Source organism: Plasmodium sp. gorilla clade G2 (assembly GCF_900097015.1).
Source record: "Plasmodium sp. gorilla clade G2 genome assembly, chromosome: 4".
NCBI classification, from domain to species: domain Eukaryota; phylum Apicomplexa; class Aconoidasida; order Haemosporida; family Plasmodiidae; genus Plasmodium; species Plasmodium adleri (nom. inval.).
Window position 1 is genome coordinate 82,353 of NC_041696.1, and position 27,598 is coordinate 109,950.

The following is a 27,598-nucleotide window of genomic DNA, read 5'->3' on the forward strand; positions in this document are numbered from 1 at the left end:
AATAATAATAATAATAATAATAATAATAATAATAATAATTTTGTTCAAATGAATATATAAAAACAAAATAATATATACACACACACGCACATAAACATAAATATATTATTATGTTTTTAAAAATAAAGAGAAATCTATTTGTTTTTTAAAATTTTATATTATTAGAAAAAAATATATTTTTTTTTTTTCTTATTTGTTAAAATATGCAAAAGTGGATTTTTTGCAACATATTTTTGTATATATTAATTGTCTTAACAGGTAAAAAAAAAAAAAATATATATATATAAAAATATAAACATATAAATAAATAAATATATACATATATATATATATATATATATATATTTATTTATTTTTTAGAATTAAGCTGTGAAAAGGAAAATTATGATGCAAATAATAAAATAAAAAAAGACAATTCAGGGGATTATAACTATGAAGATAACCCCTCATATGGAGAAAATGAAAATTATATGAACAATTATAAAGAAGATAAATTTAATGATGACTCATTCAAAGATGCTAATATATTTCTTCATTTAGGTAACTCCAATAACTCAAAAAACATAAAAAGATATAGCAAAGACAAAAAAGAAACAAACGAAAATGTGTTAAGACCTATTGATGAAGAGAAAAAAAGATTAAATAATTATTTTAATAAAGGTATAAATTTTTTACATACAATGAAAGGAAAAAATAATTCTTATAAATTTGATGTAGATAAAAATGCTTTGTTTTTAAATAATAGAGATTATAAAGATTTAGTTCTTATGCAATATGATTATGCATATTTAGAAGCAGTAAAAGATATTCTCCATTTTATTCCTAAAGATAAAGAATATCACAAATATTTTAAAGAGAAACTACATTCAAATATTTCTAATTTTAAAGATTCACTCAAATTATTAAGAGAAGGATATATACAAAGCAAACTCGAAATGATAAGAATCCATTCAGATATAGAGATTTTAAATGATTTTTATAAAGAAGATATTGTAAATGATAATTATTTTAAGAATGAAATGAAAAATAAAAATGAAGAGATGGAAAAGTATAGAAGAGAATATAGTTTATACATATCAAAATATGAAAAAGAACTTAAAAAAAAGATTCAAGATTTATCAAATGAGATTTCTATAAATTTAAATAAATCTACATGTGAAAAGAGTTGTTATTATTATCTTTTAAGATTAGAAGAATATAAAAATAAAATTAAACAAGAAATAAATAAAATAAATAAATTACCAGAAATGTATATTAATGATAAGAATTTTGTATATAGTTTTTTAAAAAATGTAATAAATGACAAAATAGATATATATAAAACCATAAGTTCTCTTATATCTAGTGAAAAACAAATATTTTATGTTGAATATATATATAGAATGAATAAAAGTATATTAAATTTACTTTCAAGAGATATAAAAAAAATTGATATAAATAATGATAGTAAATATACATATACAAAATCTCATTTTTTAAAAGACAATAATAAATTGTTATCAAAATATTATACTTTAAAATTTTTAAATATATTAAATGAAACATATTATCATACTTTATATAAAAATAAAATTAATTTATTCAATAAATATGTTATAGATGTTATAAATAATTTAAAAGAATATTCATATAAATACATACGATCTATAGAAAATAAAATTAAGAAACATAAACAACAAATGAATTTACAGGATATAATACAATATGCAAATAATATATATATTCAACACAATACTTCAATAAATGAAATATCGAAATATGATAATTTACTTATTAATACTAACATTCAAGAATTACAACAAAAAGTTTTACAGATCGAACAAAATAAAAAAGATATTACACATAAGGTAGAACTTATAGATGATATATATAAAAAGATATATAATGAATTATTAAAAAAAGAAAATGAAGAACTAAAAAAAATTTTTATAAACAACAATATTAAAGATAATAAAAAAAAAATACAAGATTTCTTACAAGCTATACAACAAATAAAACAATTTAATATATTAACAGATCAAAATATAAAACAATGTGATAATTATTATGATGAAATAAAAAAAATGAAAGAAGATATAAATACTATTCATCTTTATATACAACCTATTATAAATCATTTACATACATTAAAAGAAATACAAAATAATAAAATAAAATATGAACAAACAATCAAAAATATTTTACAACAAATTTTTGATAAAATCGAAAATTTAAAAAAAATTGTTCTCTTAAAAGATCAAGCTCAATTAAATATTACCATTTTAGATGAATTAACAAATAAAAAAAAAAATTCTAATCAAATAATTCATCCAGAAGAAGATAAAATAAAAAACACATCAAATAATTTTTTACAAATTTATAGTGAACAAAAAAATGTAGAAACTAAAAATATTCAACAAGTTCTTAAATCTTTATATGATGGAGATCTAAACACATTGATACAAAAAATTTCTAAATATATATTAGAACAGAAAGAAATAGAATTAACTCAACAACATCTTTATACTAATGATAAAATTAATGAGTATTTACAACAAATACAAGATGAACAAGAAAAAATTAATAATACTATCAAAGATATAAAAATTCAAGAAGCATTAAAACAAATGACTGATATATTGAACAATATTAATATTATCAAAAAAAATATCATCAAAGAATTTATAAACAATTTAATAAAAAATATGAATCAACAATATAATGATATTCAACAAGGATATAATAATATAACTAATTATATCAATCAATATGAAAAAGAAAATAATAATATTAAACAATATATTCATAATTTAGATAATATACAAAAAATATATTATGATAATAAATATGCTAAAGAAAAAGATACTCATTCAAGAGATTATTATATACATTTTATCGAATCAAAAAATAATGTTGATAATATAAAACAAAATTTAAATAAATATTTACATATTATAAAAAAGGAAAAAACAAAAAATATTCAAAATTGTTTAGATAAATATGATTTTATAAAAAAATATATACATATTCTAACAACTGAAGAGAACACACAAAATGATATTCAAATATATAACAAATTAATTACACAATTAGATTCAATAAAACAAAATATAGAAACATATAACTCACAACATAATGTTATACATTATGAACAAAAAAAAAATACATATGATGATATAAACCAACAGTTGATTGAACAATTTATAAATTTATATAAAAGAATAAAAGTACTTAAAATATTAAATATATCTTTAAAAGCATGTGAAAAAAATAATCAATCTATCAATCTATTAAATTACAAAACAGAAGAATTAAAAAAAAATGTATTACACGAAATAAATGTTCTTCAAAAAAATGATATATCAACAAATAAAATATCAGACAAAAATATTTTATCTTTAAACGATTTATTAAAAGAAATTGATCAAAGTGTTATAGATATAAACACATTATTAAATACAGAATCAAACAATCTATTAAATTATTTTGAACAATCTAAAAATAATTTCTATAATAAAAATAAAAAAGAAAATTTTGATATACAAAATACAATTAATAAAATGAACGAATGGCTAGCTATAAAAAAAAAAATAAATCAAATTAATAAAAATTATCAAACCTTATATGAAAAAAAAATTAATATACTTTTAAATAATTCAAAAAGTTATGTACAATATTTATATGATCAAATAAATAATTTAATCTTTCAAAAAAAAAATGATTTAAATAATACATTCAAGACACAAATAGAAGAAAAGGATCATGCATTAAATCTTTTAGAACAAAATGAAGAATATCAAAAAGTAAACAATCAAAAGGATAAGACTGATATAAAAAATATTAAACAATTGATTGAACAGACTAAAAATGATATACTTACATATGAAAATCAAATTAAACAAATAGAAGAAAAAAATGGAGACTTAAAAAACTCTGCTGAAAGTAAGGATCAAATAGGAAATACATTAAATGAAGTTAAAAAAAATATAATATATACATATGAAAAGATAGATAAGCAATTATTGAGTGTTTTAAAAAATTATGAAGAAGGAAAAGGAGAATTTGATAAAAATATTTTACAAATGGTTAATGTGATGGAAGATATAAAAAATGATGATAATATAAAAGATGATGATGACATAAATGATGATGATGACATAAATGATGATGATGACATAAATGATGATGATATTATTCTTTCAAATAATATAAATATAGAACTAAGACATATAAATTTCAAAGAAATAAATAAAAATATAATACAAATATTTAGACAATTCAAATCTGTAAACAAAGAAATAAAAAAACAATCAAATCAAATTAATAAAGAATTTATAGGAATTGATCAAATTACTAAAGAATTAAACGATATACATACACAAATGAATATACTTTATAAAGAATTAAATGAAAAATCTTCTGAATTTAATAAAAAAAAAATAGAAGATATAAATCATATAACAGAAAATATTAATAATATTGAAATGTGGTATGAAAAAAATATTATTGAATATTTCTTACGTCATATTAATGAACAAAATGATAAAGCTAAAAAGGATATAGATACAATTGAGAAATATAAAAATAATATTGAAACGATTAGTAAAAAAATTAATCCACAAAAATATCTTGAAACATTAAACAAATTAAAAATGTATCTTTATATAGACACGGCAAAAAATCTTTTTTATAATCTTATAAATAATATAGTTATTAATTCAAATGAACTAAAAAATCAAGCTTTTACATTAAATGTATTACAAAATATTCAAACAAATAGAAAAACTCTTCTCACAAATAAACAACTAATTATTCAATATACAAATGATATACATAATATATTAAAAGAAATGGAGAATATTAATAAAATTTTAGTATTAACAAATTATAAATCTATCATTCAAGATATTCTCAACAATGTAAATCATGTTGATACATATAAAGAAAAATTAAATCAATTATATTTAAAATCAGAAAAACACAAAGAACAAATACAAACCATTCATAATAATTCAAAGGTAATTTATAACAAAATAAATTTGAATGAAGATAATTTTATTAAAAATTTATTAATTGATATTGAAAAAATAAAAAATGAAATCATACATATAAAGGATCAAACAAATATTCATCTACCAGATGTAGAGAAATATAAAAATGAGGCTCAACTATATTTTCATAACACACAAAGAGGTGAAGAAAAAATAGAATATTTAAAAAGTCATAATAATTCAACAAATGAAAAAATAACACTTGAAGAATTAGAACAAATAAAAAAAAATGCAAACAAAGTAAAAGAAATATACAATCAAACAATAGATTATGAACAAAAAATTAAAAATAATTATAATATTATATTAAATAATTATGATCAAATAAATAAAATATTACATGATTCTTTTATTAAACAAATTAATATCGAATCTGAAAATAAAAAAAAACAAACTAAAGAAATTATAGACATTATTAATGATAAAACATTCGAACAACATATAAATACATACAAAACAAATATAAACAATCTAAAAAAACAATCAGAATTTAAAGATATAGATAAAAATTTATTATTAAATGAAGAAGCACTTAAATTATTTGTAGATATTAATAGTAACACAAATAAATTAGAAAATATGTTAAACGAAATAGATCAAATACAAAAAAATATAAACACTTATATCAAAGAAGCAAATGAATCATTCCACAAATTTAATAATATATGTAATACTAATATAAAAGATTTATTAAATAAATTAATATTAGAAGATGTAAATTATATTAATAATTTAAAAAGTGTGGAAAATCAAATCGTATTTATGAATGTAGAAAAAAATTTGATGTTAGATAAAAGTAAAAAAATAGATGAAGAAGAAAAAAAATTAGATCTATTAAAAAATAATATCTCAAAAATAAATAATTCTTTAGATAAATTAAAAAAATATTATGAAGAAGCACTCTTTTATAAAGTTAAAGAAAAAGCAGATACTCAAAAAGAATATATAGAAAAAATAAAAAAAGAAATAAATACACTCACTGATACATTTAAAACATCATTGTTTATAGAAATCAATGGAGATCTATTATCGACACATAATAAAAATATAACAAATAATGTTGAAACTTATAAACATAAAATGGATACTATATATAATCTTTTTATGAAATCATATAATATAATACAAAAATATTCTTCACAAATTATTTCCCCTTCATTGAATTATTTACAAACAAAAGAAATAAAAGACAAATCTTTAAAAGAAGAAAATCAATTAAATCAAAATGAAAAAGATGCATTGGAATTATTAAAAAATTTCAAAACAAATCAAACAATAAAATTATTTATTCAAATAAAAAATGATACAAATGGAATGTTGCATAATATAGAAGAAGAACATAAATTAATACAAGAATATTTCAATAATATCAAAAATAATATGGAACAATTAAAAAAATATAACAACAATATTGATAGTAATAATATGAATGGTGATAAAGATATACTACTCAAAGAAACCATATCATATTATGAAAAAATAAATAAAATATATAATAATTCATCTACATATAAAATAAAAGAAGACACATATTATAATAAAATATTAAAATCTGCCGAAATTTTAAACATAAAAATAAAAAAAAAACAAAAAGAAGAAACAAATTTTATAGATGCAGAATATAATTCTTCATTAATTAATAAAGATGAAGAAATTCAAAAACAAATTAACAATGAAATAAATGAATTAAATCAAATTCATGTGAATATTTTTAATATTTCAAAAGATATAGAAAATATAAAAAAACAAAGTGAAGAAATTATTACACATATGAATGATATATATAAAAGTACCATTCTTTTAATAGACATAATCAAGAAAAAAGAAGAAGCTTTAAATAAAGAAAAAATTATTTCCAATAATATAAACTATATATTAAATAAAAAAGAAAATATTATAGATAAAGTTATGAAATGTAATTTAGAAAATTATAAAGACATTTTAATTCAAAATGAAACAGAATATCAAAAATTAAAAAATATAAATCATACATATGAAGAAAAAAAAAAACAAATATTATTATTAGATATACCAAAAATTAAAGATATAAAACATCAAAATATCGAAGAATATAAAAACAAATTAAAACAAATTAATCTAACAATCAATGAAAGTATAGAAAAAAATGTACTCATAAAAACGGATATCTTACAAAATGAAATTATAATATTAGAACAAATGATAAAAAATTTAGATATATTAGATGAACAAATTATAAAATATATAAATAATATAGATGAATTATATAAACTAGGAAAAACATGTGATAATCATATAATTACAACCATCAGTGTTGTAGTTAATAGAAATACATCAAAAATTATGATACATATGAATAAACAAAAAGATGATATAAACAAAATTAATAATTATATTCAATCAAATTATAATACAATCAATACAGAATTTCAATATTTTAAAGAATTATATGGAAATAATAATATTTTAAATCAAAAGGAGAAAATTAATTTTATAAATATTTTACATGAACAAAAAAATGAATATACTCAAAAGGAAAAAGAAATTTCTAAAATTATTAAACAAGTGAAAAAAGGATTATATTCATTGAATGAAAATAATATGGATAATATAATACATATCAATACAATAGATCAAAATGTAAATCAAAATATTTTAGAACCATATAATAAATTAATAACAATGATAAAACATACTGATGAAGTTTTTATAAAGGTTTATAAAAATAAATTCGAACAAATAGAAAAATATATACAAATTCTTAAACCTTTAGAACTATTAAATAATAATATAAATACAGACAAGTTAAAAAAATTAAATGAAAACCAAAATAAATTACAAAATATAGAAACACAAATGAAACAAAAGGAACAAATATTGGTGAAAAAAATAAATGATATAGAAAAGGATAATATAACAGATGAATATATTAATAATATTGAGCAAAATATATTGAAACCTATTACATTAAAGATGAATGAATATAATACATTTATAAATAATAATATAGATCATTTAAATAATACTAATACAAAACTTTTTAGTGATCATCATTATTTTAAAAAACAACAAGAATATATATCCAACGTGATACAAACAATTAATAAATTCATAAATGATATAGATAATAATCAAGATGAATATTATTATTATGAATGGAATGAAGAATATAAAGAAATAGATAAAGATAAAATGAATGAATATATAAATAATATTAAAAATAATTTATATGATTCTAAAAAACAATTGGAAGAGAATCTAAAAAGTGTAAAAAATAATGAAAATATTATAGACCTCATGCAATTAAAAACAAAAGATATTGATGATATTATTAAAAATATTAATAATGTAAAAGAAACATATCTAAATGAATTGAATAAAAAAAAAACATTACAAAATAAACAAATGGATGAACAAAAAATCAAATCAAATAAAGAGGAAATAATAAAACATGATAATAAAAAGATTGAAAAGGAAAATCAAATTAGAGATGTTAAAATAATAAAAGATAATAAAATAAGTAAACCAAAAAATAATTTATCAGAACGATCTAATCAAAATGAAAATAAAGAAAAGAAAATACAGAATACACCTGAAATACAAACAAGAAATATTAAACCACATCATATTCCTAATGATCAACAAATTATATCTCCACAAAAAATAAATAAAACTACAATCGAACCAAAAAATAAAGATAATCATCAAAGTAAGAAAGAAAAAAAAAAAACAGGTAGTAATGAAAGAATGTATTTTGCAAGTGGATTAATTGTATCCATTCTATTTTTATCCAGTTTAGGATTTGTTATAAATAGTAAAAATAATAATAAAGATGAATATGATAAAAACCAAGAAGACCAACAACAAAGTCATTTTGCATGTGCTAATAGTGAAATGCAAAATGAAGTATCACAAAAATATGGAAAAAATAAAGAAGAAGTAATGGAGGTATCTTTTGATAATGATTATATTTAATAGAACAAGTAGCAAAAAAATGAAAAATAAATAATATATATATATATGTATATATATATATGAAGCGTAATAGAATAAATAATTTATATATATATATATATATATATTACATTTTACAACAAATAAGCTTCAAAATGGTTCATCGTAAATATTATATGTACATATTATATATTTATTTATTTATATACCCTATCATTGTCATAATTTTTATTTTTATAACTTTCTTTTAATGTCTAACTTTGATTATTTTAAATCAGACAATTTATAAAATTCAATATTTTAAACTTCAAAATTAAAAATTAAAAATTAAAAATAAATGTCGGAAATTTTTATGGTTTTACAAATATATTTTTAAATAAAATGAAAACGTAATTTAAAAAAAAAAAAATAGAAATACATAACATAAATGAATACTGTGTATAGATTTTATTATTAAGAGCTACAATAAATATAAAATATAATATATACATATATATATATGTGTCGTTTCATTCCATTTTTGTGTTATGCTATACTTCTAGTGTGGTAAAAATAGAAACAATAATATATTTAATAATACTATAAACAGTAATTAAAATAAATTTAATTATTTTATATAATAACTTAAGAGTACTTTTAGCATATTTAATAAAACTTCTTAAATTTCTTTTAGTAGATGTATGATATTTATATTTATATTCTATGCTATTGGGTGTAATCTGTTCAATATTATTTATATAATGGTCCCACAATTTCGTTTGATTTTCTTCAACTTGTGTATCAATATATGATTTAAGTTCATCCATATTAACATTATTTATATTCTTCTCATTTATATTTTTATCAGGAAAAATTACCTCCACATTATTTTCGTCACTTAAATCAAGAACACTTATGGTATCAATATTAGAATAGTTTTCTAAATTTACAGTTTCTGGTATTTTATCACCTAAAGTATATTCATAATTATCAACATAATCTTCAAAAGATTCTTCTAAATTTTTATTATCATATCTTGAAGGATATTCTTCAATTTTATCATCATCATAGTTAATAATTCTTACTTTCGGTTCTTCATACATATAACTGTTGGTATATTCAACTAATATTCTATATTCCTTCAATCTTAGAGGCTCCTCAAAATGTAACTCAACATTGAAATTTTTACATCCACCATACTAAAAAAAAAAAATAAAAAATAAAAAATAATATATACATATTATGTAATATATATATTATATATATATATTTATTTATTTAACTTACTTGATTATATTTATTCTCTGTCCATATGAACAAATATACTATAAAAAGTTGCACATAAAAATAAAAACAATAACGTAATTTATCCTGCCTTAAATATATCATTATATATAATATATATATATATAAATATATATTTTTTTTTTTTTTTTTTTTTAAAATTCCTAATCAAATAAATTCATTTATTTTTTTCATTATATACAATATGATAATATATAAATAAAATATATACATATATATTATATATTATATATATATATATATATTTTTTTTTTTTTTTTTTTTTTTTTTTTTTCTATATTTAAAATATCAAACAACCCAAAACTAATAAACTTTCAAAAAAAAAAATTCAAAAAATATAGAAAATTATAATAAAATCATTTTTCCTAAATAAGAAAATTAAAATATAAGTTTTCTTTTTAAAAGAAAAATTTTATATTTAATTATATATTTATTATAAAAAATTATTTTATTTTTATAAATATATTTATTATAAAATATAATATAATATAATATGTTTTTTTTTCTCTTATTTTATTATATTATTTTTAAAAATATACATTTATATATTATATATATTATTATATTCAAATGCATATTTATTATATTATTCATATATTTATCAACATGACAAGAAGAAATATTTTAATATATATATAATATATAATATTTTAAAATTAAAAAAAAAATACATTTTTTATATAATAAATATATTTTATTGTAATATTATTAATATATATATTATATTTATTTAATATTTATACGCAATATATTTTCTAGTATTATATATTTTTAAGAGCTATAATATTACATTTTTTTGTTCATATATAATATAATTACGTTGCGTAAAAAAAAAAAAAAAAAAAAAAAAAAATTCGAATATTCATATATATAACATTTTTATATAAATATATTACTCTTTGATATTTCTCATTTTAAATTTAATTTTTTTTTTTTTTTTTTTTTTTTTTTTTCCTCATTTAATTAAATATAATATACAAACTACTATTATATATATTAATAAATATATAAATTATATATTTTTAATTATATTTTAAAAAACTGAAGTAATTCAAATAGAAAACTTTATACATATATTATATATATTATATATATATATATATTTTTTCATTATATAAAAAACAAAATAAAAAATGACACTGTAAAATATCTCTCACTCATATATTTAATATTTTTTCTTATGAAAATATCCCATCAAATGAATAGTTTTTTTTTTTTTTTTTTTTTTTTTTGGTCCACATAAAAGTAAAAAATTTCCTTATACCTTCACATAGACATATATAACACGTAATAATTTTCTCCCTTTCTTTTTTGTAATTATAATATATTAAATATGTTAAAAAAAAAAAAATAAATAATTTTATAATCATCTTATATAAGTAACATATTTATATATTTCTTCTTTATTATGAACATATTCACTATAATTTAAAATTGAGAAATATTATAAGTTAGAAGCTGTTCCATTCAAATTCATCATAAGAAATAAAATAAAATAAAAATATTTAGGAATATATTAAAAATATATTTAACAATATTGTGTTCAATTTTTTTTTAATTTAATTCTTATATTTTCTAGCATCTTTTTACTTATACATATTGTATAAAGAACATGAATTAAGCAAAATAATTCTAGACTCTAAAAAATAATATACACATTCGTATATAAATAAAATGTTATAATAATATAATATAAGGATCACATATATATATATAATACATTTATATATATTTTTATATCAACACCAAATATATTTATTACCATTATGAAAAGGAAAAAAAAGTGAAAAAAATAATACAATACATATTCCAAGAGATATGACTGATGTTAATATGTCATATGTGATTTTTTTTTTTTATAAACAATGGTAATTTTAAAGGTTGTGATAGTTTTTCATCTTCTTTTGTAGTAAATTTTAGACATCCTGAATTATGAAGAAGCAATTATTTTGATGTTAATATGTTCATGTTAATATTTTTATGTGATTATTTATTTGTATTTTTATTTTTTTGTTATATTAGTAAAACAAACTAGATGTTCACTACATTTTTTTTTATATATATATACAACTTGCAAAAACAAATTCATATGGAATGAATCCATTAGTTACACATAATCGACGATAATCATCTTTTGAATAAATGAGCATTTTTTTTTTTTTTTTTTTTTTTTTTTTATAATTCTTTTGAGAGTATTTTGAAACTTCATAGTTCTTATAACTAAATATATTTTTTCGACTATAAATTCAAATATTCCTTTACATATTTATTTTTTCAAAAATTTATGTGTACGTTTACTTTCATTAAGAGTTATTTGGTATTCACTATGATATTTATTCTTTTGATTTGTATGTTGATTTGTTTCCCTTTCACCCCATTCTTTAAAATATATATATATATATATTTATATAAATATTTTCAGTAATATCATTTTTTTCAATTTTAAATAATTCACATATATTGCCTACAAAATTTTCAACATATTCTTTTATAAATATAGAGTAATATTCTATCCATTCTTCAAACCATCTTATATATTGAAATATACAGACAATATTCTTATCATTAAACATTTGCACTTTTCAATACTTTATTATTTTCATTCATTAAATAAGTCTTTGAAATATATATATAGAAACCTCTAGTGATGTTCAAGTAATTGTTTTCTATACATTCCTTCTATTATTATTTAATTCATATGCCTTAACTTTTTCAAGTGAAAGATTTTTTAAAATTCTAAATTATTATTCTTAAGAATTTTAAATAATTCTTTTAAGTTCATGTAATTTCTATTTTTTTTTTTTTGTTTAATAATATCCACATGAAAAAAAAAAAAAAAAAAAAATCATTTCATCTGATAATATTTTCAATATTAGCAAAATGTTGGGCTAATAATGTACATTTTCCAGAATTAGCTATTTTTTTTATTATCATTTTTTATATAATCTGTTAATAATTTTCCTTTATATTTTCTCTTTACAGTAAGACATTAATCAATATATTATGAGTACTTATATATATATATATATATATTAAATTATAATCACATGATTATACCTTTCTATATTGAGAACATGATTCATTGCTACCTATCATTACCAATTATTCTATTATTTATACAATACGTTTTATTATCATCAGAAAAAACTTCTAGATATATATAGCAAAATAGGGATTTCCATTCACATAAGTAACATTAGTATGATATCTATGATAAAGGTTACACGGACTTGAAGTAATATGTTGTTCTTTTCTAGGGTCCAAAAATTTTGATAATGATATATTTTTCTTCAATTGTTCTCTATATATATAAGTAGACGTCATATTATTTTGTTTTTTAAAAAATGCCATCTCAAATATCTTTCCTAGTAGTTCCTACCCCAAATAGAGATTGATCTGGATTTGACATTATCTTAACTCAAAAAAAAAAAAAAAAATATATATATTATTATAATTCTTTTTGTGAGGTAATTATTGTTTCTACTACTGTTATGATATAGTGGTATATGTTAATAGTGTTTATTATGTCTAATATATATTTTATGGGAAAAAAATTGAGCCATCATATAATGCTTATGATGGGCAAAAAATTATGGACGTGTTATACACACATATATATATAATACTTATTTTATAAAGATAAAACAAATAAATAACAAAACAAAAATATAAAATTATAGGTATATTCATAGAATGTATATATATATTGTATTAAATAACTATAATATTAAGTTTCTATGTATATATAGTTTTCATATAATAAATCTAATATTAAATATATAGATGGGTTATATATATAATAGGTATAGTATTAACGTATTATTATATATATATATAGTATTATTTTATATTTTTACAAGATAGATTTTATATAAAATAATATAGTTTTAAATAATTAATTATTACATTATATAATATACTTTTCAATTGCTTTTACTATAAGTTAGGAGAATATAAAAGTATAAATTATTTTTATTTTTTATTTTTATAATATTATTGTTTTGCGGGGGGTTATTATTGATTATATCATATTATAACTCACTAGGTATTCATTTTTAAAAAAGCTAAATATATACATATATATATGTATATATAGTAATTTAATATTATTATATAATAGATAAAATAGAGAGAATATTAGGAATGTATAAATGAATAATTAATTAAATAAATAAATATGTATATATATATATTATGAATAATATATTTATATATATGTAAAATTAGATATACTGAAATATAAGTTAATCACATATTGTATATATATTACATATAATTTTAAAATATAAGGTTTATTGTATTTTTGTTTTTATGACCTATGACAAGGGTAACACCATATATTTTATGTATGTATGTTATTATTTATTTTATATATATTTTGGCTGTTTTATAGTAAAAAAAAAAAAATAAAATAAAATAAAATAATGTTACTTGTTATTATACATATTTTAGTTTTCTCCTGAACATGTAAAAAAATCACTTTTCATTCAAAATTTATCTTATTATATAAAATTAAAATTTAGTATAAATTAATAAATTATAAAAACTATCATAAATTGAAGTAAATCATTTATTATTATTTTTCCATTTTTCTATATATATATATTACTTGGTAAATTTGTATCATGTTTACTTTTATATTTTTTTCAAATATTATTTTGTATGTTTAAAACATAAAACAGTCGAATAATGTATTAATTTATACCTTTTTATATTTTTCAATGTATACCTTTATATTTATATATATTTATTTTATAATTTTTCTTATTAAAAGTTAAATATAACAAAGAAAAACTGTTACTAAAATATCTACAACCTGTACTACATATATATTTGTTTTAGGATAGACATATCATATATATATATATATATATATATATATATATATATATTATGATACGTATTTTTGTTTTACGATACCTATTTTTATATTTGTCACGTAGGCTTGTAAAAAATATTTGACCCATCGATTATTTTTAATGTATACTATATATATATATATATATATATATATATATATATATATTTTTTTTTGAATATTATAAAAAATATATAATAATAATAAAATACTAATAATAGTATTATTACTACTAATAATAAAACTAATAATAATATATTATTTGTTTTAATTTTTTTAGTATTTTATATTATTCTGCATTCTATTACATACTACTGACATTATTGTTTATAACGTTTTTTTTTTTTTTTCTTATAAATATCGAAGGATATATATATATATATTATTCTGTATATAATAAATCCATAAAATAAATAAAAAAAAAAAAAAAAAAAAAAAAAAGATAAAATAAATTAGAAACAATTAGTATTATATATATATCAAAATGGAAAAACCGAAAGAAACGTATCATTATACCACAGGAATGTACAAAAAACACAAATATTTAATATATTTCAAATGTCGGAGATAAATGGCAAGGTAAATAGGTAGATTTGAATATCGTGAATTTATATTCTATAAAAATTATTTTTAGTTTATTGAAATTGCTCCACAAAATAATATATATATATATAATGGTAATTGAACGAACAAATAACAAATATATTAATACCACAAGTAACAAAAATGGCGACGTCAATTGGTGGTGGTTTGCCACAAAAGAAAACTGTATATAAAATTGCAGAACAGTTGCAAAAATTAGCACACCAAGAAGCAAAAAATCGATTGGACAATGATATTAATAAATTGAAAGGAAATCCAAGAAACGGTAAATATACCCAAAGGGGTGAAGCAAAAAATCTGCAAGAAGATTTTTGTAACATTGACAAAACATATTCCAATGATAAACGTTCTTCTAATGAAGGACCATGTCATGGAAAAGGTGATCGATTTAAAATAGGAGATACATGGAAAAGTGGCAATTATGTAAATAATATACACCATGACGTCTATTTGCCTCCGAGACGTGAACATATTTGTACCTCAAATTTAGAAAATTTAGATGTTGATAGTAAGGGAGGTCCACTTACTGGTGGCGGTAAAGGTGATGATGGTAATCTTGTTAATAATTCTTTTTTGGGTGATGTTCTGCTAGCAGCAAAATATGAAGCACAACGAACAAAGGAGCACTATAAAAATCTAAATGATGATCCCGCTGCGTGCCGGGCTGTTCGTCGCAGTTTTGCAGATATAGGAGATATAATCCGAGGTAGAGATATATGGGAACATGAAGATTTTAAAAGAGTAGAAGGATATTTACAAAAAATATTTGAAAAAATTAAAGATAAACATCCTAACATCAAAGGAAACACCCAATATAACGACAATACAAAAAAATTTTTAGAATTACGTGAAGATTGGTGGGAAGCTAATAGAGATCAAGTTTGGAAAGCAATCAAATGTGTAGTAAAAAATTTACATGCCTTTTCGTCTGACGAAACACAAGGTCACGGTGGCAGTTATAGCGCACAAGGTTACTGCGGTTTCGGCGATAGTGGTATGCCTGTGGATGATTACATACCACAAAAACTGAGATGGATGACGGAATGGGCAGAATGGTTTTGCAAGAAACAAAAAATGGATTATGAATCGCTGAGTGATAGTTGTGCAAAATGTAAGAGTAATGATCCCTCTAATGGAGAATGTATGAAAGACAGTGGTGATTGTAGGAAATGCACAAAAATGTGCAACGAATATAAAGATTTTGTTAAAGATTGGAAAAAACAGTGGGAGGATCAATCAAAAAAATACTCAGAATATATGACTAAAGTAAAAAATGGTGTTAATAGTAGTAGTGGTAATGGAAGTGAGAAACAACTCCTAAAATTTTTACAAACACTTAATGAAAAAAGCAAAGCTGATTATGATACCTCCGCAGGGTATATAAAAGAGGAGGGAAGATTCGATTGTATGACACAAACCGATTTCAAAACCGATACTAGTAATGAATATGCATTTCGTAAGTACCCAAAAGGTTATGATCATGCATGTAAATGTAAAGAACGAACTCCAAGCAATACATCCAATCCAAAAATTGAAGGGAATTTGGGAACTAATGAAAACGAGTGCAATTTAGGTACAAAAAGTTCTTTTATCAATAAAAATGATGATGGTGGTCCAAATAGTGGTGAAATAATTACACGAACACCATGTGGTACTCATTATGTAAGTGGAGCAGGAGGAAGAATATCGAAAATCGGAAGAGATAAAGAAGGAAAGAAAGAATGGGCATGTAAAGACAATAAAGATAGGGATCCAAATAAAAGCCCGTGCGTTCCTCCACGAGTTCAAGAAATATGTTTAGGATATTTAGATAACGATCAACTTGGTGACAAAATTACAAACACCAGTAGAACTGATGACAAGGAAAAATTTAGTGAAGTTAATAATAAATTTTTAAAAGAAGTTTTAATAACAGCAAAGTTCGAAGGACAAGAACTATGGGATACCTTTGTCACAAGATATAGAGGCAAAAATATGCAAGAAAATAAAGAAAAAGCTTGCGATGCAATCAAACGAAGTTTTCATGATTTAGGCGATTTAATTAAAGGTACAAATATATGGCATGATGAAAATACAAATAATGCAAACGTTGTAGAAGAACAACTTAAGACAATATTTGGAAAACTATACGAATATTATAAAAATATGAATAATAGTCCACCTAATAATCGCATACATTATAATGATGATAAAGAATTTCGAAAAGGTTGGTGGGCAACACACAAAGACAAAATATGGAACGCATTCAATTGTAACAAAAAGTGTAATTTTGACACAACAGCACCTGATGATAAACCGCAATTGTTACGATGGTTAGAAGAATGGTCGGAAGAGTTCTGTAAAGAAAGGAAAAAACAATTGGAAGATATGAAAATCAATTGTGAAGAATGCAAAAGTAAAATGGCTAATCAAAGCGATGGAACTATATGCAAAGAAAATAAATGCTCAGAATGTATAAATAAATGTACCAAGTATAAGGAGTGGAAAAATACATGGGAAGAACATTGGAAAAAATTACAACAGTACTACATAAAGCAAAGCAAGCTATTTGATAGTGAACTTCATAAATATTTGAAAGATCAAAATGCAAATGACAAAGAAATGAATGAACTTATTATAAATGGTTTTGACGGTAATAATTGCACATATGAAAAAACATTGAAAAGTGGTATGGCTTTTATGGATACACCACATGAATACTCTAATGAATGCGATTGCGAAGAAAAATTAAGATTACGAAAAATTGCGGATCAAAATAATTCTGCAGGTACCACATCAGAAAAATCAAAGATATGTGACGGCGTCTTTGCTGGTACATGGGATATATGGGATTGTACAACACAAAGTAATATATGTGTAAAAAAAGATAGTAATTACGATGTAAATAATGTTCATGAAAAATTTGATGAATTATTTGATGAATGGGTAAATTCCTTTTTAAATGAACAAAAGCAGTTGAAAGAAAAAACAAACGGATGCATGACTTTAAATTCAGAAAAATGTCCTCATGGTTGTCAAAATAAATGTCTGTGTTATAAAAAATGGGTAAATAAAAAAAACGAAGAATGGAGAAAACAAAAAAAGTATTACGAAGTATATGGTAAACGAAAAGGCAGTTCTGGTAATTTTGGTTCAGGAGGGGTTGGTACTATAGGTGGCCTAGAACAAAATGCTGAACGTTATGTGACTTTGACCTATAAGAAACAACTTGAGGAAGCACTAGAACCGCCGGAAAGTATAGCAGCAGTTCTAGAAAAACAGGAAAAGGACCCGAACTATGATCCTATCAATAGCATATTAGCTAAAGAATTAGAAAAATCAAACCAATGCACCAAAAATTGTCCTGTAAACATACCATGTGATGAAAAAGGGTTCAAGAATGATTGGACATGCGAGCAAGAACGTCCAGACAAAAAAACACCTAACAATAATAAATATTGTTTGCACGTTAATAAAAAAAAAACAGATGAAATAGAAGATAAATATTTTTTTTTTGATGTTTTTAACGATTGGTTAGAACATGTATCTGGACATATCAATGATAATTTGAATATGTTGGAAGAAACGTGTAATGGACAACATATTGATAATCAAAAAAAAGATTTATGTAAAAATTGTAAAGATGATTGTGAATGCTATAAAACATGGATAGACAACATAAAAACACAATGGGTAAAACAAAAGGGATATTACGATAAATATAAACAAAATGATGATGAAATGAAAAATATTGATCTTAATATATATTTGAAAGCTTATTGTATGTCTAAAAATAATAATAAAGAAATCGATTGTACTTCTAAAGATAGTAAGAAAAATATATATGATGAAATGTTCGATAATGCCGATATTAAAAAAACGAGTGTGTGCGACGAATGTAATGATGAAAACGAAAATCGAAATCGTCAATCACAAGAACAAATTTGTGAGGAAACTAATAGTTCTATGAATGGTATATGTAATGAAAAAGTATATGATGGGAAAATAAATGATACGAGTAAAATCCAAAAAAAGTGGATATCATCTATATATACAAAAAAAGAAACAATTAAAGATATACGTGTTCCTCCTAGAAGACAACAGTTATGTATCTCATATCTTAAGGATGACAATAATATTAAGGATGAATCTGATTTAAAAAAATATTTAAAAGCCTCTATTATGAACGAAACAAAACAATTAATCACATATTATAAAACTGTAAATCCTGTAACAGGAAATAGTAATTCAATTAATGATCCAAAGGGTTTACCTAAAGGATTTTGTAAAGCAGTAGAACGAAGTTTTGCGGATATAGGAGATTTTGTTAAAGGAACAAATTTGGATTACGCTGGAGATTCAACAAATGTAGAAAGTAATATAAAAACATTTTTTGAGTTTAAACATAAAACAGAAAATCGTAAAAATTGGTGGGAACAAAATAAACGAGAATTGTGGAAGGCAGTTAAATGTGGAATAAAAAAAGTTGGTAACAATGGTTCGGACTGCCCCCAAAATCTTGATTTTGATCGTCGTGATCAATTTTTAAGATGGTTTGAAGAATGGGGAATTTATTTTTATAAAGAATACGAAAAAAAAATACAAAAAATTAAAACTGAATGCGACAAAAATGTGAAAACAAGTAAATGTACTGGTGGGAAACTAAATGGACAATGCAATAAAGATTGTCTTCATTGTGAAAAAGCTTGTAACGATTATAAAAATTGGATAAAAAATGAAAAAGAAGCTGAATGGAACGATCAGTCAAAAAAATATAATGATGACCAAAACAAAGAAAAATATTCTGACTATGACAGTATGGCAGATATGGTTTCTCCTACAGCATATTTAAATTTTAGTTGTATGGAAGATAAATGTCCATATATAGATTATCCAAATGTTATGAAACTTCAAGATAAAACATATAAATCATATTGTGTTTGTGAAAGTGATGAGTATAAAGATCGAGAGAAAAATAGAAATACCAGTTCTCCTTCTAGTAGTACGACTGCGTCAACCACTATAACAGCAAATAATATATGTAATATGGCCACTTCAATTAAACATTGTAATTACAAAAATTTCAAAAACACGTACTGGACAAATTCTAAAGTTAATGATCCTTATGGAAATAAAATATATGGAGTGTATGCCCCACCAAGAAGACAAAAATTATGTATTGTAAATTTAGTCCTACATTCCACTAATAAAACTAATTTGGAACAATCCTTGCTTACAAATGCAAAAAATGAAGCTGAATTGTTATTGAAATATTATAAAAAAAAACATAATGTTGGTTCTAATAGTAATACTGGTCAAGCTCCTCCTGGATATTGTGAAGCCCTTAAAAGAAGTTTTTCCGATTTCGGTGATTTAATAAAAGGAAAAGATATTCATGATGCTGGATATTCATCTATGGCAAAAAATCGTTTGAAACAAATTTTTAAAGACATAGCTAAAGAAAAAAACAAAGGAGCCGATCCTACTGATTTTGATATTGAAGAAGAACGCAAAAACTGGTGGGAATCGAAAAAAAATAATGTCTGGAAAGCGATGACTGAATGTAATAATAACGTTTGTTCTAGTGTTCCCGCCCCTGATGATGATAAAAAACCGCAATTTTTACGATGGTTAGAAGAATGGTACGAAAATTTTTGTGAAGAACATACAAATGAATTAAAGGATTTAAAATCGAAATGTTCTGTTGGAGACGGTTGCAAAATTCCTTGTGATAATATATGTGAAATTTGTAAGAAAGCATGTGATAAATATAATTCTTGGTTACGAACAAAAACAAATGAATGGAACGGTCAAAAAACATATTTTGAAAAAAAAGTAAATAATGCTAATGATCTAGAAAATGAATATTATAAAACATACACAAAAAGTTATAATGATGCCAAAACTTATTTAGAAAACGAATGTCAAAATAAATGTGTTTGTTACAACAATGGTGGTCAAATTAATAAATATAAAGATATAGATAAAATAATCCTTAAAAATGACGACGATTACAAACCATTTAAATCTAAATGCCCACAATGCAAATATTATATGATTACAGAAAAAGCTAAAGAAATATATAAACAAAACACTACAGGAAACGTTCAACCATCATCATCTACAAAATCACAGGATTCACCAAAAGGACCTAATAATAAAGGTAATGATGTTCCTGGTGCGAAACCTGCTTCTCCAAATGCAACTCCACATAATCAAGAAACAAAAAACCAACGTGATAAGGTGGATCGTGGTACTGTGTATAAAGGTCCTACTATAAATGAAGGAGGAGGAACAGGCGGTGTTGAAATTCATACCATCCCGGATAACCCATCTGAACAGGGAAGAGGAAATGTTAGTCCACAACCTGATGGCCAAATATCTAATGTAGATCCTGGAAGTAACAAACCACAGCCTGCACAAGCACCAACACAAAAAACACCGTGCAAAATAGTGGAAGAAATACTTAAGAAAAAAGACGAAAATACTGGTAAAATAGAATATTGCAATAAAAAAGATCCAGTAAATTGGAATTGCGATAAAGATCAGTTTAAAAACGCTGAAAATAATGGAGCATGTATGGCTCCTAGAAGACAAAAACTGTGCCTATACTACTTAGCAAAAACAACCATTAGTGACGATACCACTTTACGAGAAGCATTTATAAAAACTGCCGCTGCAGAAACTAATTTGTTATGGGATAAATACATAGAGGATATAAAAAGAGAAAATGCACAAACAGCAAACAAACTAGAAGAGGATTTAAAAAAAGGAACAATCCCTGAAGAATTTAAACGTCAAATGATCTACACGTTTAGCGATTTAAAAGATTTATGTTTAGATAAAGATATAGGTAAAAAAACTCCAAATGGTGATGTGCAGAAGGCAAGAGATAATATAGATAAGGTTTTTAAAAAAAGTGGACAACCTAGTGGCCAAGTTGATGAAAAAACACGTAAAACCTGGTGGGACCAAAATGCCAGTGATATATGGGAAGGAATGGTTTGTGGTTTATCACATCATATCAAAGGTGGTGACACGGAACGGCAAAAACTTACCACAAAAGGTGACTACAAATACGGAAATGTGAAATTCGATGGTCCAAGTGGTACCAAATTGTCCAAATTTGTTGAAAGACCTCAGTTTTTACGTTGGTTCTTCGAGTGGTCAGACGAATTTTGTAGGGAACAGAAAAAGATGTATGACGATTTGAAGAGGGGTTGTAAGGGCTATACGTGTGGAGTTACTGATAAAGAAAAGAAAGTACAATGTACTAAAGCTTGTAAAAATTATAAGGACTTTATTGACGAATGGAAAAAGTCTTATGAGAGTCAAAAAGGGAAATTTGATAAAGATAAAGAAGGAAAAGTGTTTGAGAAAACTCTTGTTAAAAAAGATATAGATGAGGCAGAAAATGCTCGCGATTATTTAGACAAACAATTAAAAAAAATTTGCGATAAAAATAGTGACTGTTCTTGTATGGAAAAACCTTTCAAACAATTAATACAAACATCAAAAATGCGACATCGTTTTATTATTCATTTTCATATGCCAGAATCATTAGATTATCCTCCAAACGAGCTTAAAAACCAGTGTGATTGTCCTGAAATTCCAAATCAAAAATCTAAATATGAAAAAATTCAAATTCCTGAACCTAAAATACCTATGAATTGTGTAGAGAAAACAGCATATTATTTATCTAAAGAAGCAGAAAACAATATGGAAAGTACATTGAAGCAAGAAATATCAACTATTGATTGTACAAGGGAAAATAAAAATTCTTCTACTATTGAACAATATTGCAATCCAAATACATCTTATTCACCTGATAATTATGTAAAAACTGAAAACCTATGTGACGATAAAGGAAAATACCGTTTTAATAAAAATTCTCAATGGAATTGTTACAAAAATGCAAACATTTATCAAGAGAAAAAACAAGTATGTGTACCTCCAAGAAGAGAACATATGTGTATAAGGAAAAGAGATGAAATTAAAATTCAAAGAGCTAAAGATAGTAATTTTCTGCTAAATATGATTAGAGGTATCGCTCGAAATGAAGGAATAGACATAATAAAAAACATAAACGTCAAGAACGAATGTGATCTTAATCCTATATGTGATGCTATGAAGTATAGTTTCGCGGATATAGGGGATATAATTAGAGGAAGAGATATGTTACGAATTGATGGAGAAGTTCCTTCTGTTGAAAAAAAATTACAGCACATTTTTATGAAATTATTTGTACAATGGGAAAGAGAAAATGCTGAAAACAAAAATGCATATCCCTATTTATCATCTTTTCGTTCTGCTTGGTGGGATGCTAACAGAAAAGAAGTATGGAAAGCATTGACTTGCAAAGCACCAAAAAATGCAAAACTTTATATAACAGGAAAAACGGGTGAATTTGAACGTTTAACAATCACGCAAAATAAATGTGGACATAATGATGATCCTCCAGTCGATGACTATATACCTCAAAGGTTTCGATGGATGACTGAATGGTCTGAATATTTCTGTAATGCATTAATGGTAGAATTGGAAAAATTTAAAAATCCATGTGATCACTGTAAAACAAGTGACCAATGCAAGAATGATTATGATAAGAATAATTGTGAAATGTGTAAAAAGAGATGTCAAGAATATAAGGATTTTGTTCTTAAATGGAAATCTCTATTCGATATACAATCAATAAATTACAAACGTTTATATGAACAATCAATAGATACTAATGTCTATACTTATGATTATGTTAAAAATTTTGTACAAAAGTTGAAAAAAATTAAAAATGAATGTTCAGTTGAAAGTCTTTCTGAATATTTACATGAAACTAGTAAGTGCGTCAATTATAAATTTAATGAAAATGATGATTCTTCTAAACCCATATATGCTTTTGAAACACCTCCAAAATTTTATAAAGAAGCTTGTAGTTGCACATACCCTACAAAGAATGCATTGGATAATTGTCCTGATGATAGAAATAAAGATGTATGTAAGGAATTACAAACGTTTACATTATGCGCGAAAGATCAGTATGATAATAATATTGATAATTGGAATGCATACCTTGTTCGTAATAATTCCAGTGACAATTTTGGTGTAGTTATACCTCCTAGAAGAGTACATTTATGTACAAGAAATTTAACTGGAAATAGATATCGACAAAATGAAAAAGATAAATTGAAAAAAAATCTTGTTGATTCTGCTTTTAGTCAAGGAGTGCTTTTAGGAAAAAAATTTAAAAATTATGAAGATGAAGGTCTCGAATCTATGAAATTTTGTTTTGCGGATTATGGAGATATAATTAAAGGTACTGATATGAAGGAAGGTAAAAATGTTGATGATTTCAATAAAGATTTACATCAAATATTTAAAAATAATAGTGGGAATAAGGAGAAAATTACTAATAATCGTAAAAATTGGTGGAATCAAAATAAAAAACATGTTTGGCACGCTATGTTATGCGGATATAAAAAAGGAGTAACTGAACCAGCAATATCTAAACGAAAAAGAGGAAAATCATCTTGGTTATCATTTTTTCCCCATTCTTCAACACCAGCAGCTGCAAATATTCCCGATAATTGGTGCCAATTAACTACTGAAGATGAAAGTCCTCAATTTCTTCGTTGGTTTAAAGAATGGACTAAAATTTTCTGTACTAAAAGAAATAAATTGTATGAAGAGGTACAGAATACATGTAAATTAGCTAAATGTAATACTGCGGATGGAACAATTGACACAGAAAAGTGTCAAAAAGCTTGTGATGAATATAGTAATTTTATTTCGATCAAAAAAGAAGTGTATCAGGCACAAAAGAGTCAATACGATAAGAATTATAAAAATAAAAATTGTGGTGGTAGAGAAGCTGAAGATTATTTGAAAATTAAATGTAAAGAGGGTAAATGTGATTGTCTCTTTCAAAATTTTAAGGATGGAACAAATTGGCAAAATCCATATGAATCGCTGGATGGTACTATTAAAGATAAATGTGATTGTAAAATTATTCCACCTGCTCCTACAACTCCAGAACTTGCTCCACCAGTACCAGAACACAAAGATGCCACAGAACCTGTTATACCATCATTTCCACAAAATGACGAACCAGATGTCACAAATAACATATTATCATCTACACTCCCCGTTGGAATAAGTTTTGCCTTAGGTTCCATCGCTTTATTATTTTACCTGAAGGTAACTAACACATATATATGTTATTTGTGTGTGCTTGTATGTATATATATATATATATTATAAAATATGTATATATTTGTTACGCTTAGATATGTTATATATATATATATTACGTTTGGTTATGTTTTATATATATTTAATATATATATTTATATTCAAAAAAAATAAAATGAGAAAAAGATTTCACAAATTTAAAAATAAAAAAAAAAAAAAAAAAAATTCAGTTAAAATAAAAAATGAGAAATTTTATTAAAAAAAAAATTTTATCAAAAAAAAAAAAAAATGAAAAAAAAAAAAAAAAAAAAAAAAAAAAAAAAAATTTATATACAATGAAAGCTAAAACGAAATTTAAATAAATAAATAGTATAAAAAAAAAAATACATATATATTGCACCTACATATATACCTATCTGTATATTCATTTTTCATAGAAAAAACCCAAAAGTTCTGTGGATATTTTTCGTGTGCTTGATATACCCCAAAACGATTATGGAATACCTGATGAAACATCCACCAATAGATATGTACCATATGGCAAATATAAAGGCAAAACCTACATATATGTAGAAGGAGACGAACCGGACCATTATAATTATCTTCGTGATATATCATCTTCAGACCTAACATCATCAGAAAGTGAGTATGAAGAGATAGATATAAATGATATATATCCATATAAATCTCCAAAATATAAAACTTTGATCGAAGTGGTACTAAAACCAAGCAAAAAAACATATGATGTACAGGATGATACCTCTAGGTATCAAAAGGATGATAGTTATAAACTTACAGATAATGAATGGAACCAAATAAAACAGGATTTTATTGCACAATATTTACAAAACATACAAATGAATTTACCTAATGAGAATATCATTGATGATAATGTGTATAAGGATACACTACCTAATATTTTAGACATTAATATAGAAGAAAAGCCTTTTATTACTCAAATCCAAGATAGAGTTTTACATGATGATCACGAGGTTACTTATAATATTAATTGGAATATACCAAAACAAAATGAAATAATAAGTAATACAATGGGTGATCCAAAATATGGTTCATCAAATGATCAATATACTGGAATTGATTTAATTAATGATTCGTTAAATCGTAATCAACATATTGATATTTATGATGAATTGCTCAAAAGGAAAGAAAATGAATTATTCGGGACTAAACATACAAAAAATACAACTTTTAATCGTGTTGTAAATGAAACATATAGTGATCCTATAAGTAATCAAATATATTTGTTTCATAAATGGTTAGATAGACATAGAGATATGTTCAACCAATGGAATAATAAGGAAGAAATGTTGAACCTATTGAATGAAGAGTGGAATAAGGAAAATATAGAACATATATTGGATACATCATCAACTTATGATGATATTAATACAATTAATGATGAAAATTATAATTTGATTAATACAAACAAATATGATGCTAATGAAAAAACATCTCTTGAACATCTTAGATCTACAAATATTCCATATAATAATCTTACAATTCAAAATAATAATTTTCAAACAAAGAATTTAGTCACAAATATATCTATGGATATACATTTTAATGAAAAAAATAATGTGGAAACCACTAATGTAACACATGAAGAGGATCATTTGGAATATATGTATAATTCTTGATGATATAGAAAATAATTATTATGAAAAATATGAGGAGAATAATAATAATTTGATTGATAATGAACAAA

General features: G+C 22.4%; 3 protein-coding genes across 3 annotated transcripts; 2 read left to right on the forward strand and 1 right to left on the reverse strand.

The window, feature by feature from the left end:
- Positions 1-203: 203 nt before the first annotated feature.
- PADL01_0401800 (normocyte binding protein 1) lies at positions 204-8,984 on the forward strand (the record flags this gene model as incomplete). Its single annotated transcript, XM_028685131.1, has 2 exons — positions 204-258; positions 361-8,984. The coding sequence occupies 2 exons, from the start codon at positions 204-206 to the stop codon at positions 8,982-8,984; spliced, it is 8,679 nt and encodes a 2,892-aa protein (XP_028536660.1).
- A 509-nt stretch (positions 8,985-9,493) lies between these two features.
- On the reverse strand, positions 9,494-10,331 carry PADL01_0401900 (Plasmodium exported protein, unknown function; the record flags this gene model as incomplete). Its single annotated transcript, XM_028685132.1, has 2 exons — positions 9,494-10,141; positions 10,230-10,331. The coding sequence occupies 2 exons, from the start codon at positions 10,329-10,331 to the stop codon at positions 9,494-9,496; spliced, it is 750 nt and encodes a 249-aa protein (XP_028536661.1).
- A 5,500-nt stretch (positions 10,332-15,831) lies between these two features.
- PADL01_0402000 (erythrocyte membrane protein 1 (PfEMP1), truncated, putative) lies at positions 15,832-27,530 on the forward strand (the record flags this gene model as incomplete). Its single annotated transcript, XM_028685133.1, has 2 exons — positions 15,832-25,878; positions 26,310-27,530. The coding sequence occupies 2 exons, from the start codon at positions 15,832-15,834 to the stop codon at positions 27,528-27,530; spliced, it is 11,268 nt and encodes a 3,755-aa protein (XP_028536662.1).
- Positions 27,531-27,598: the final 68 nt, after the last annotated feature.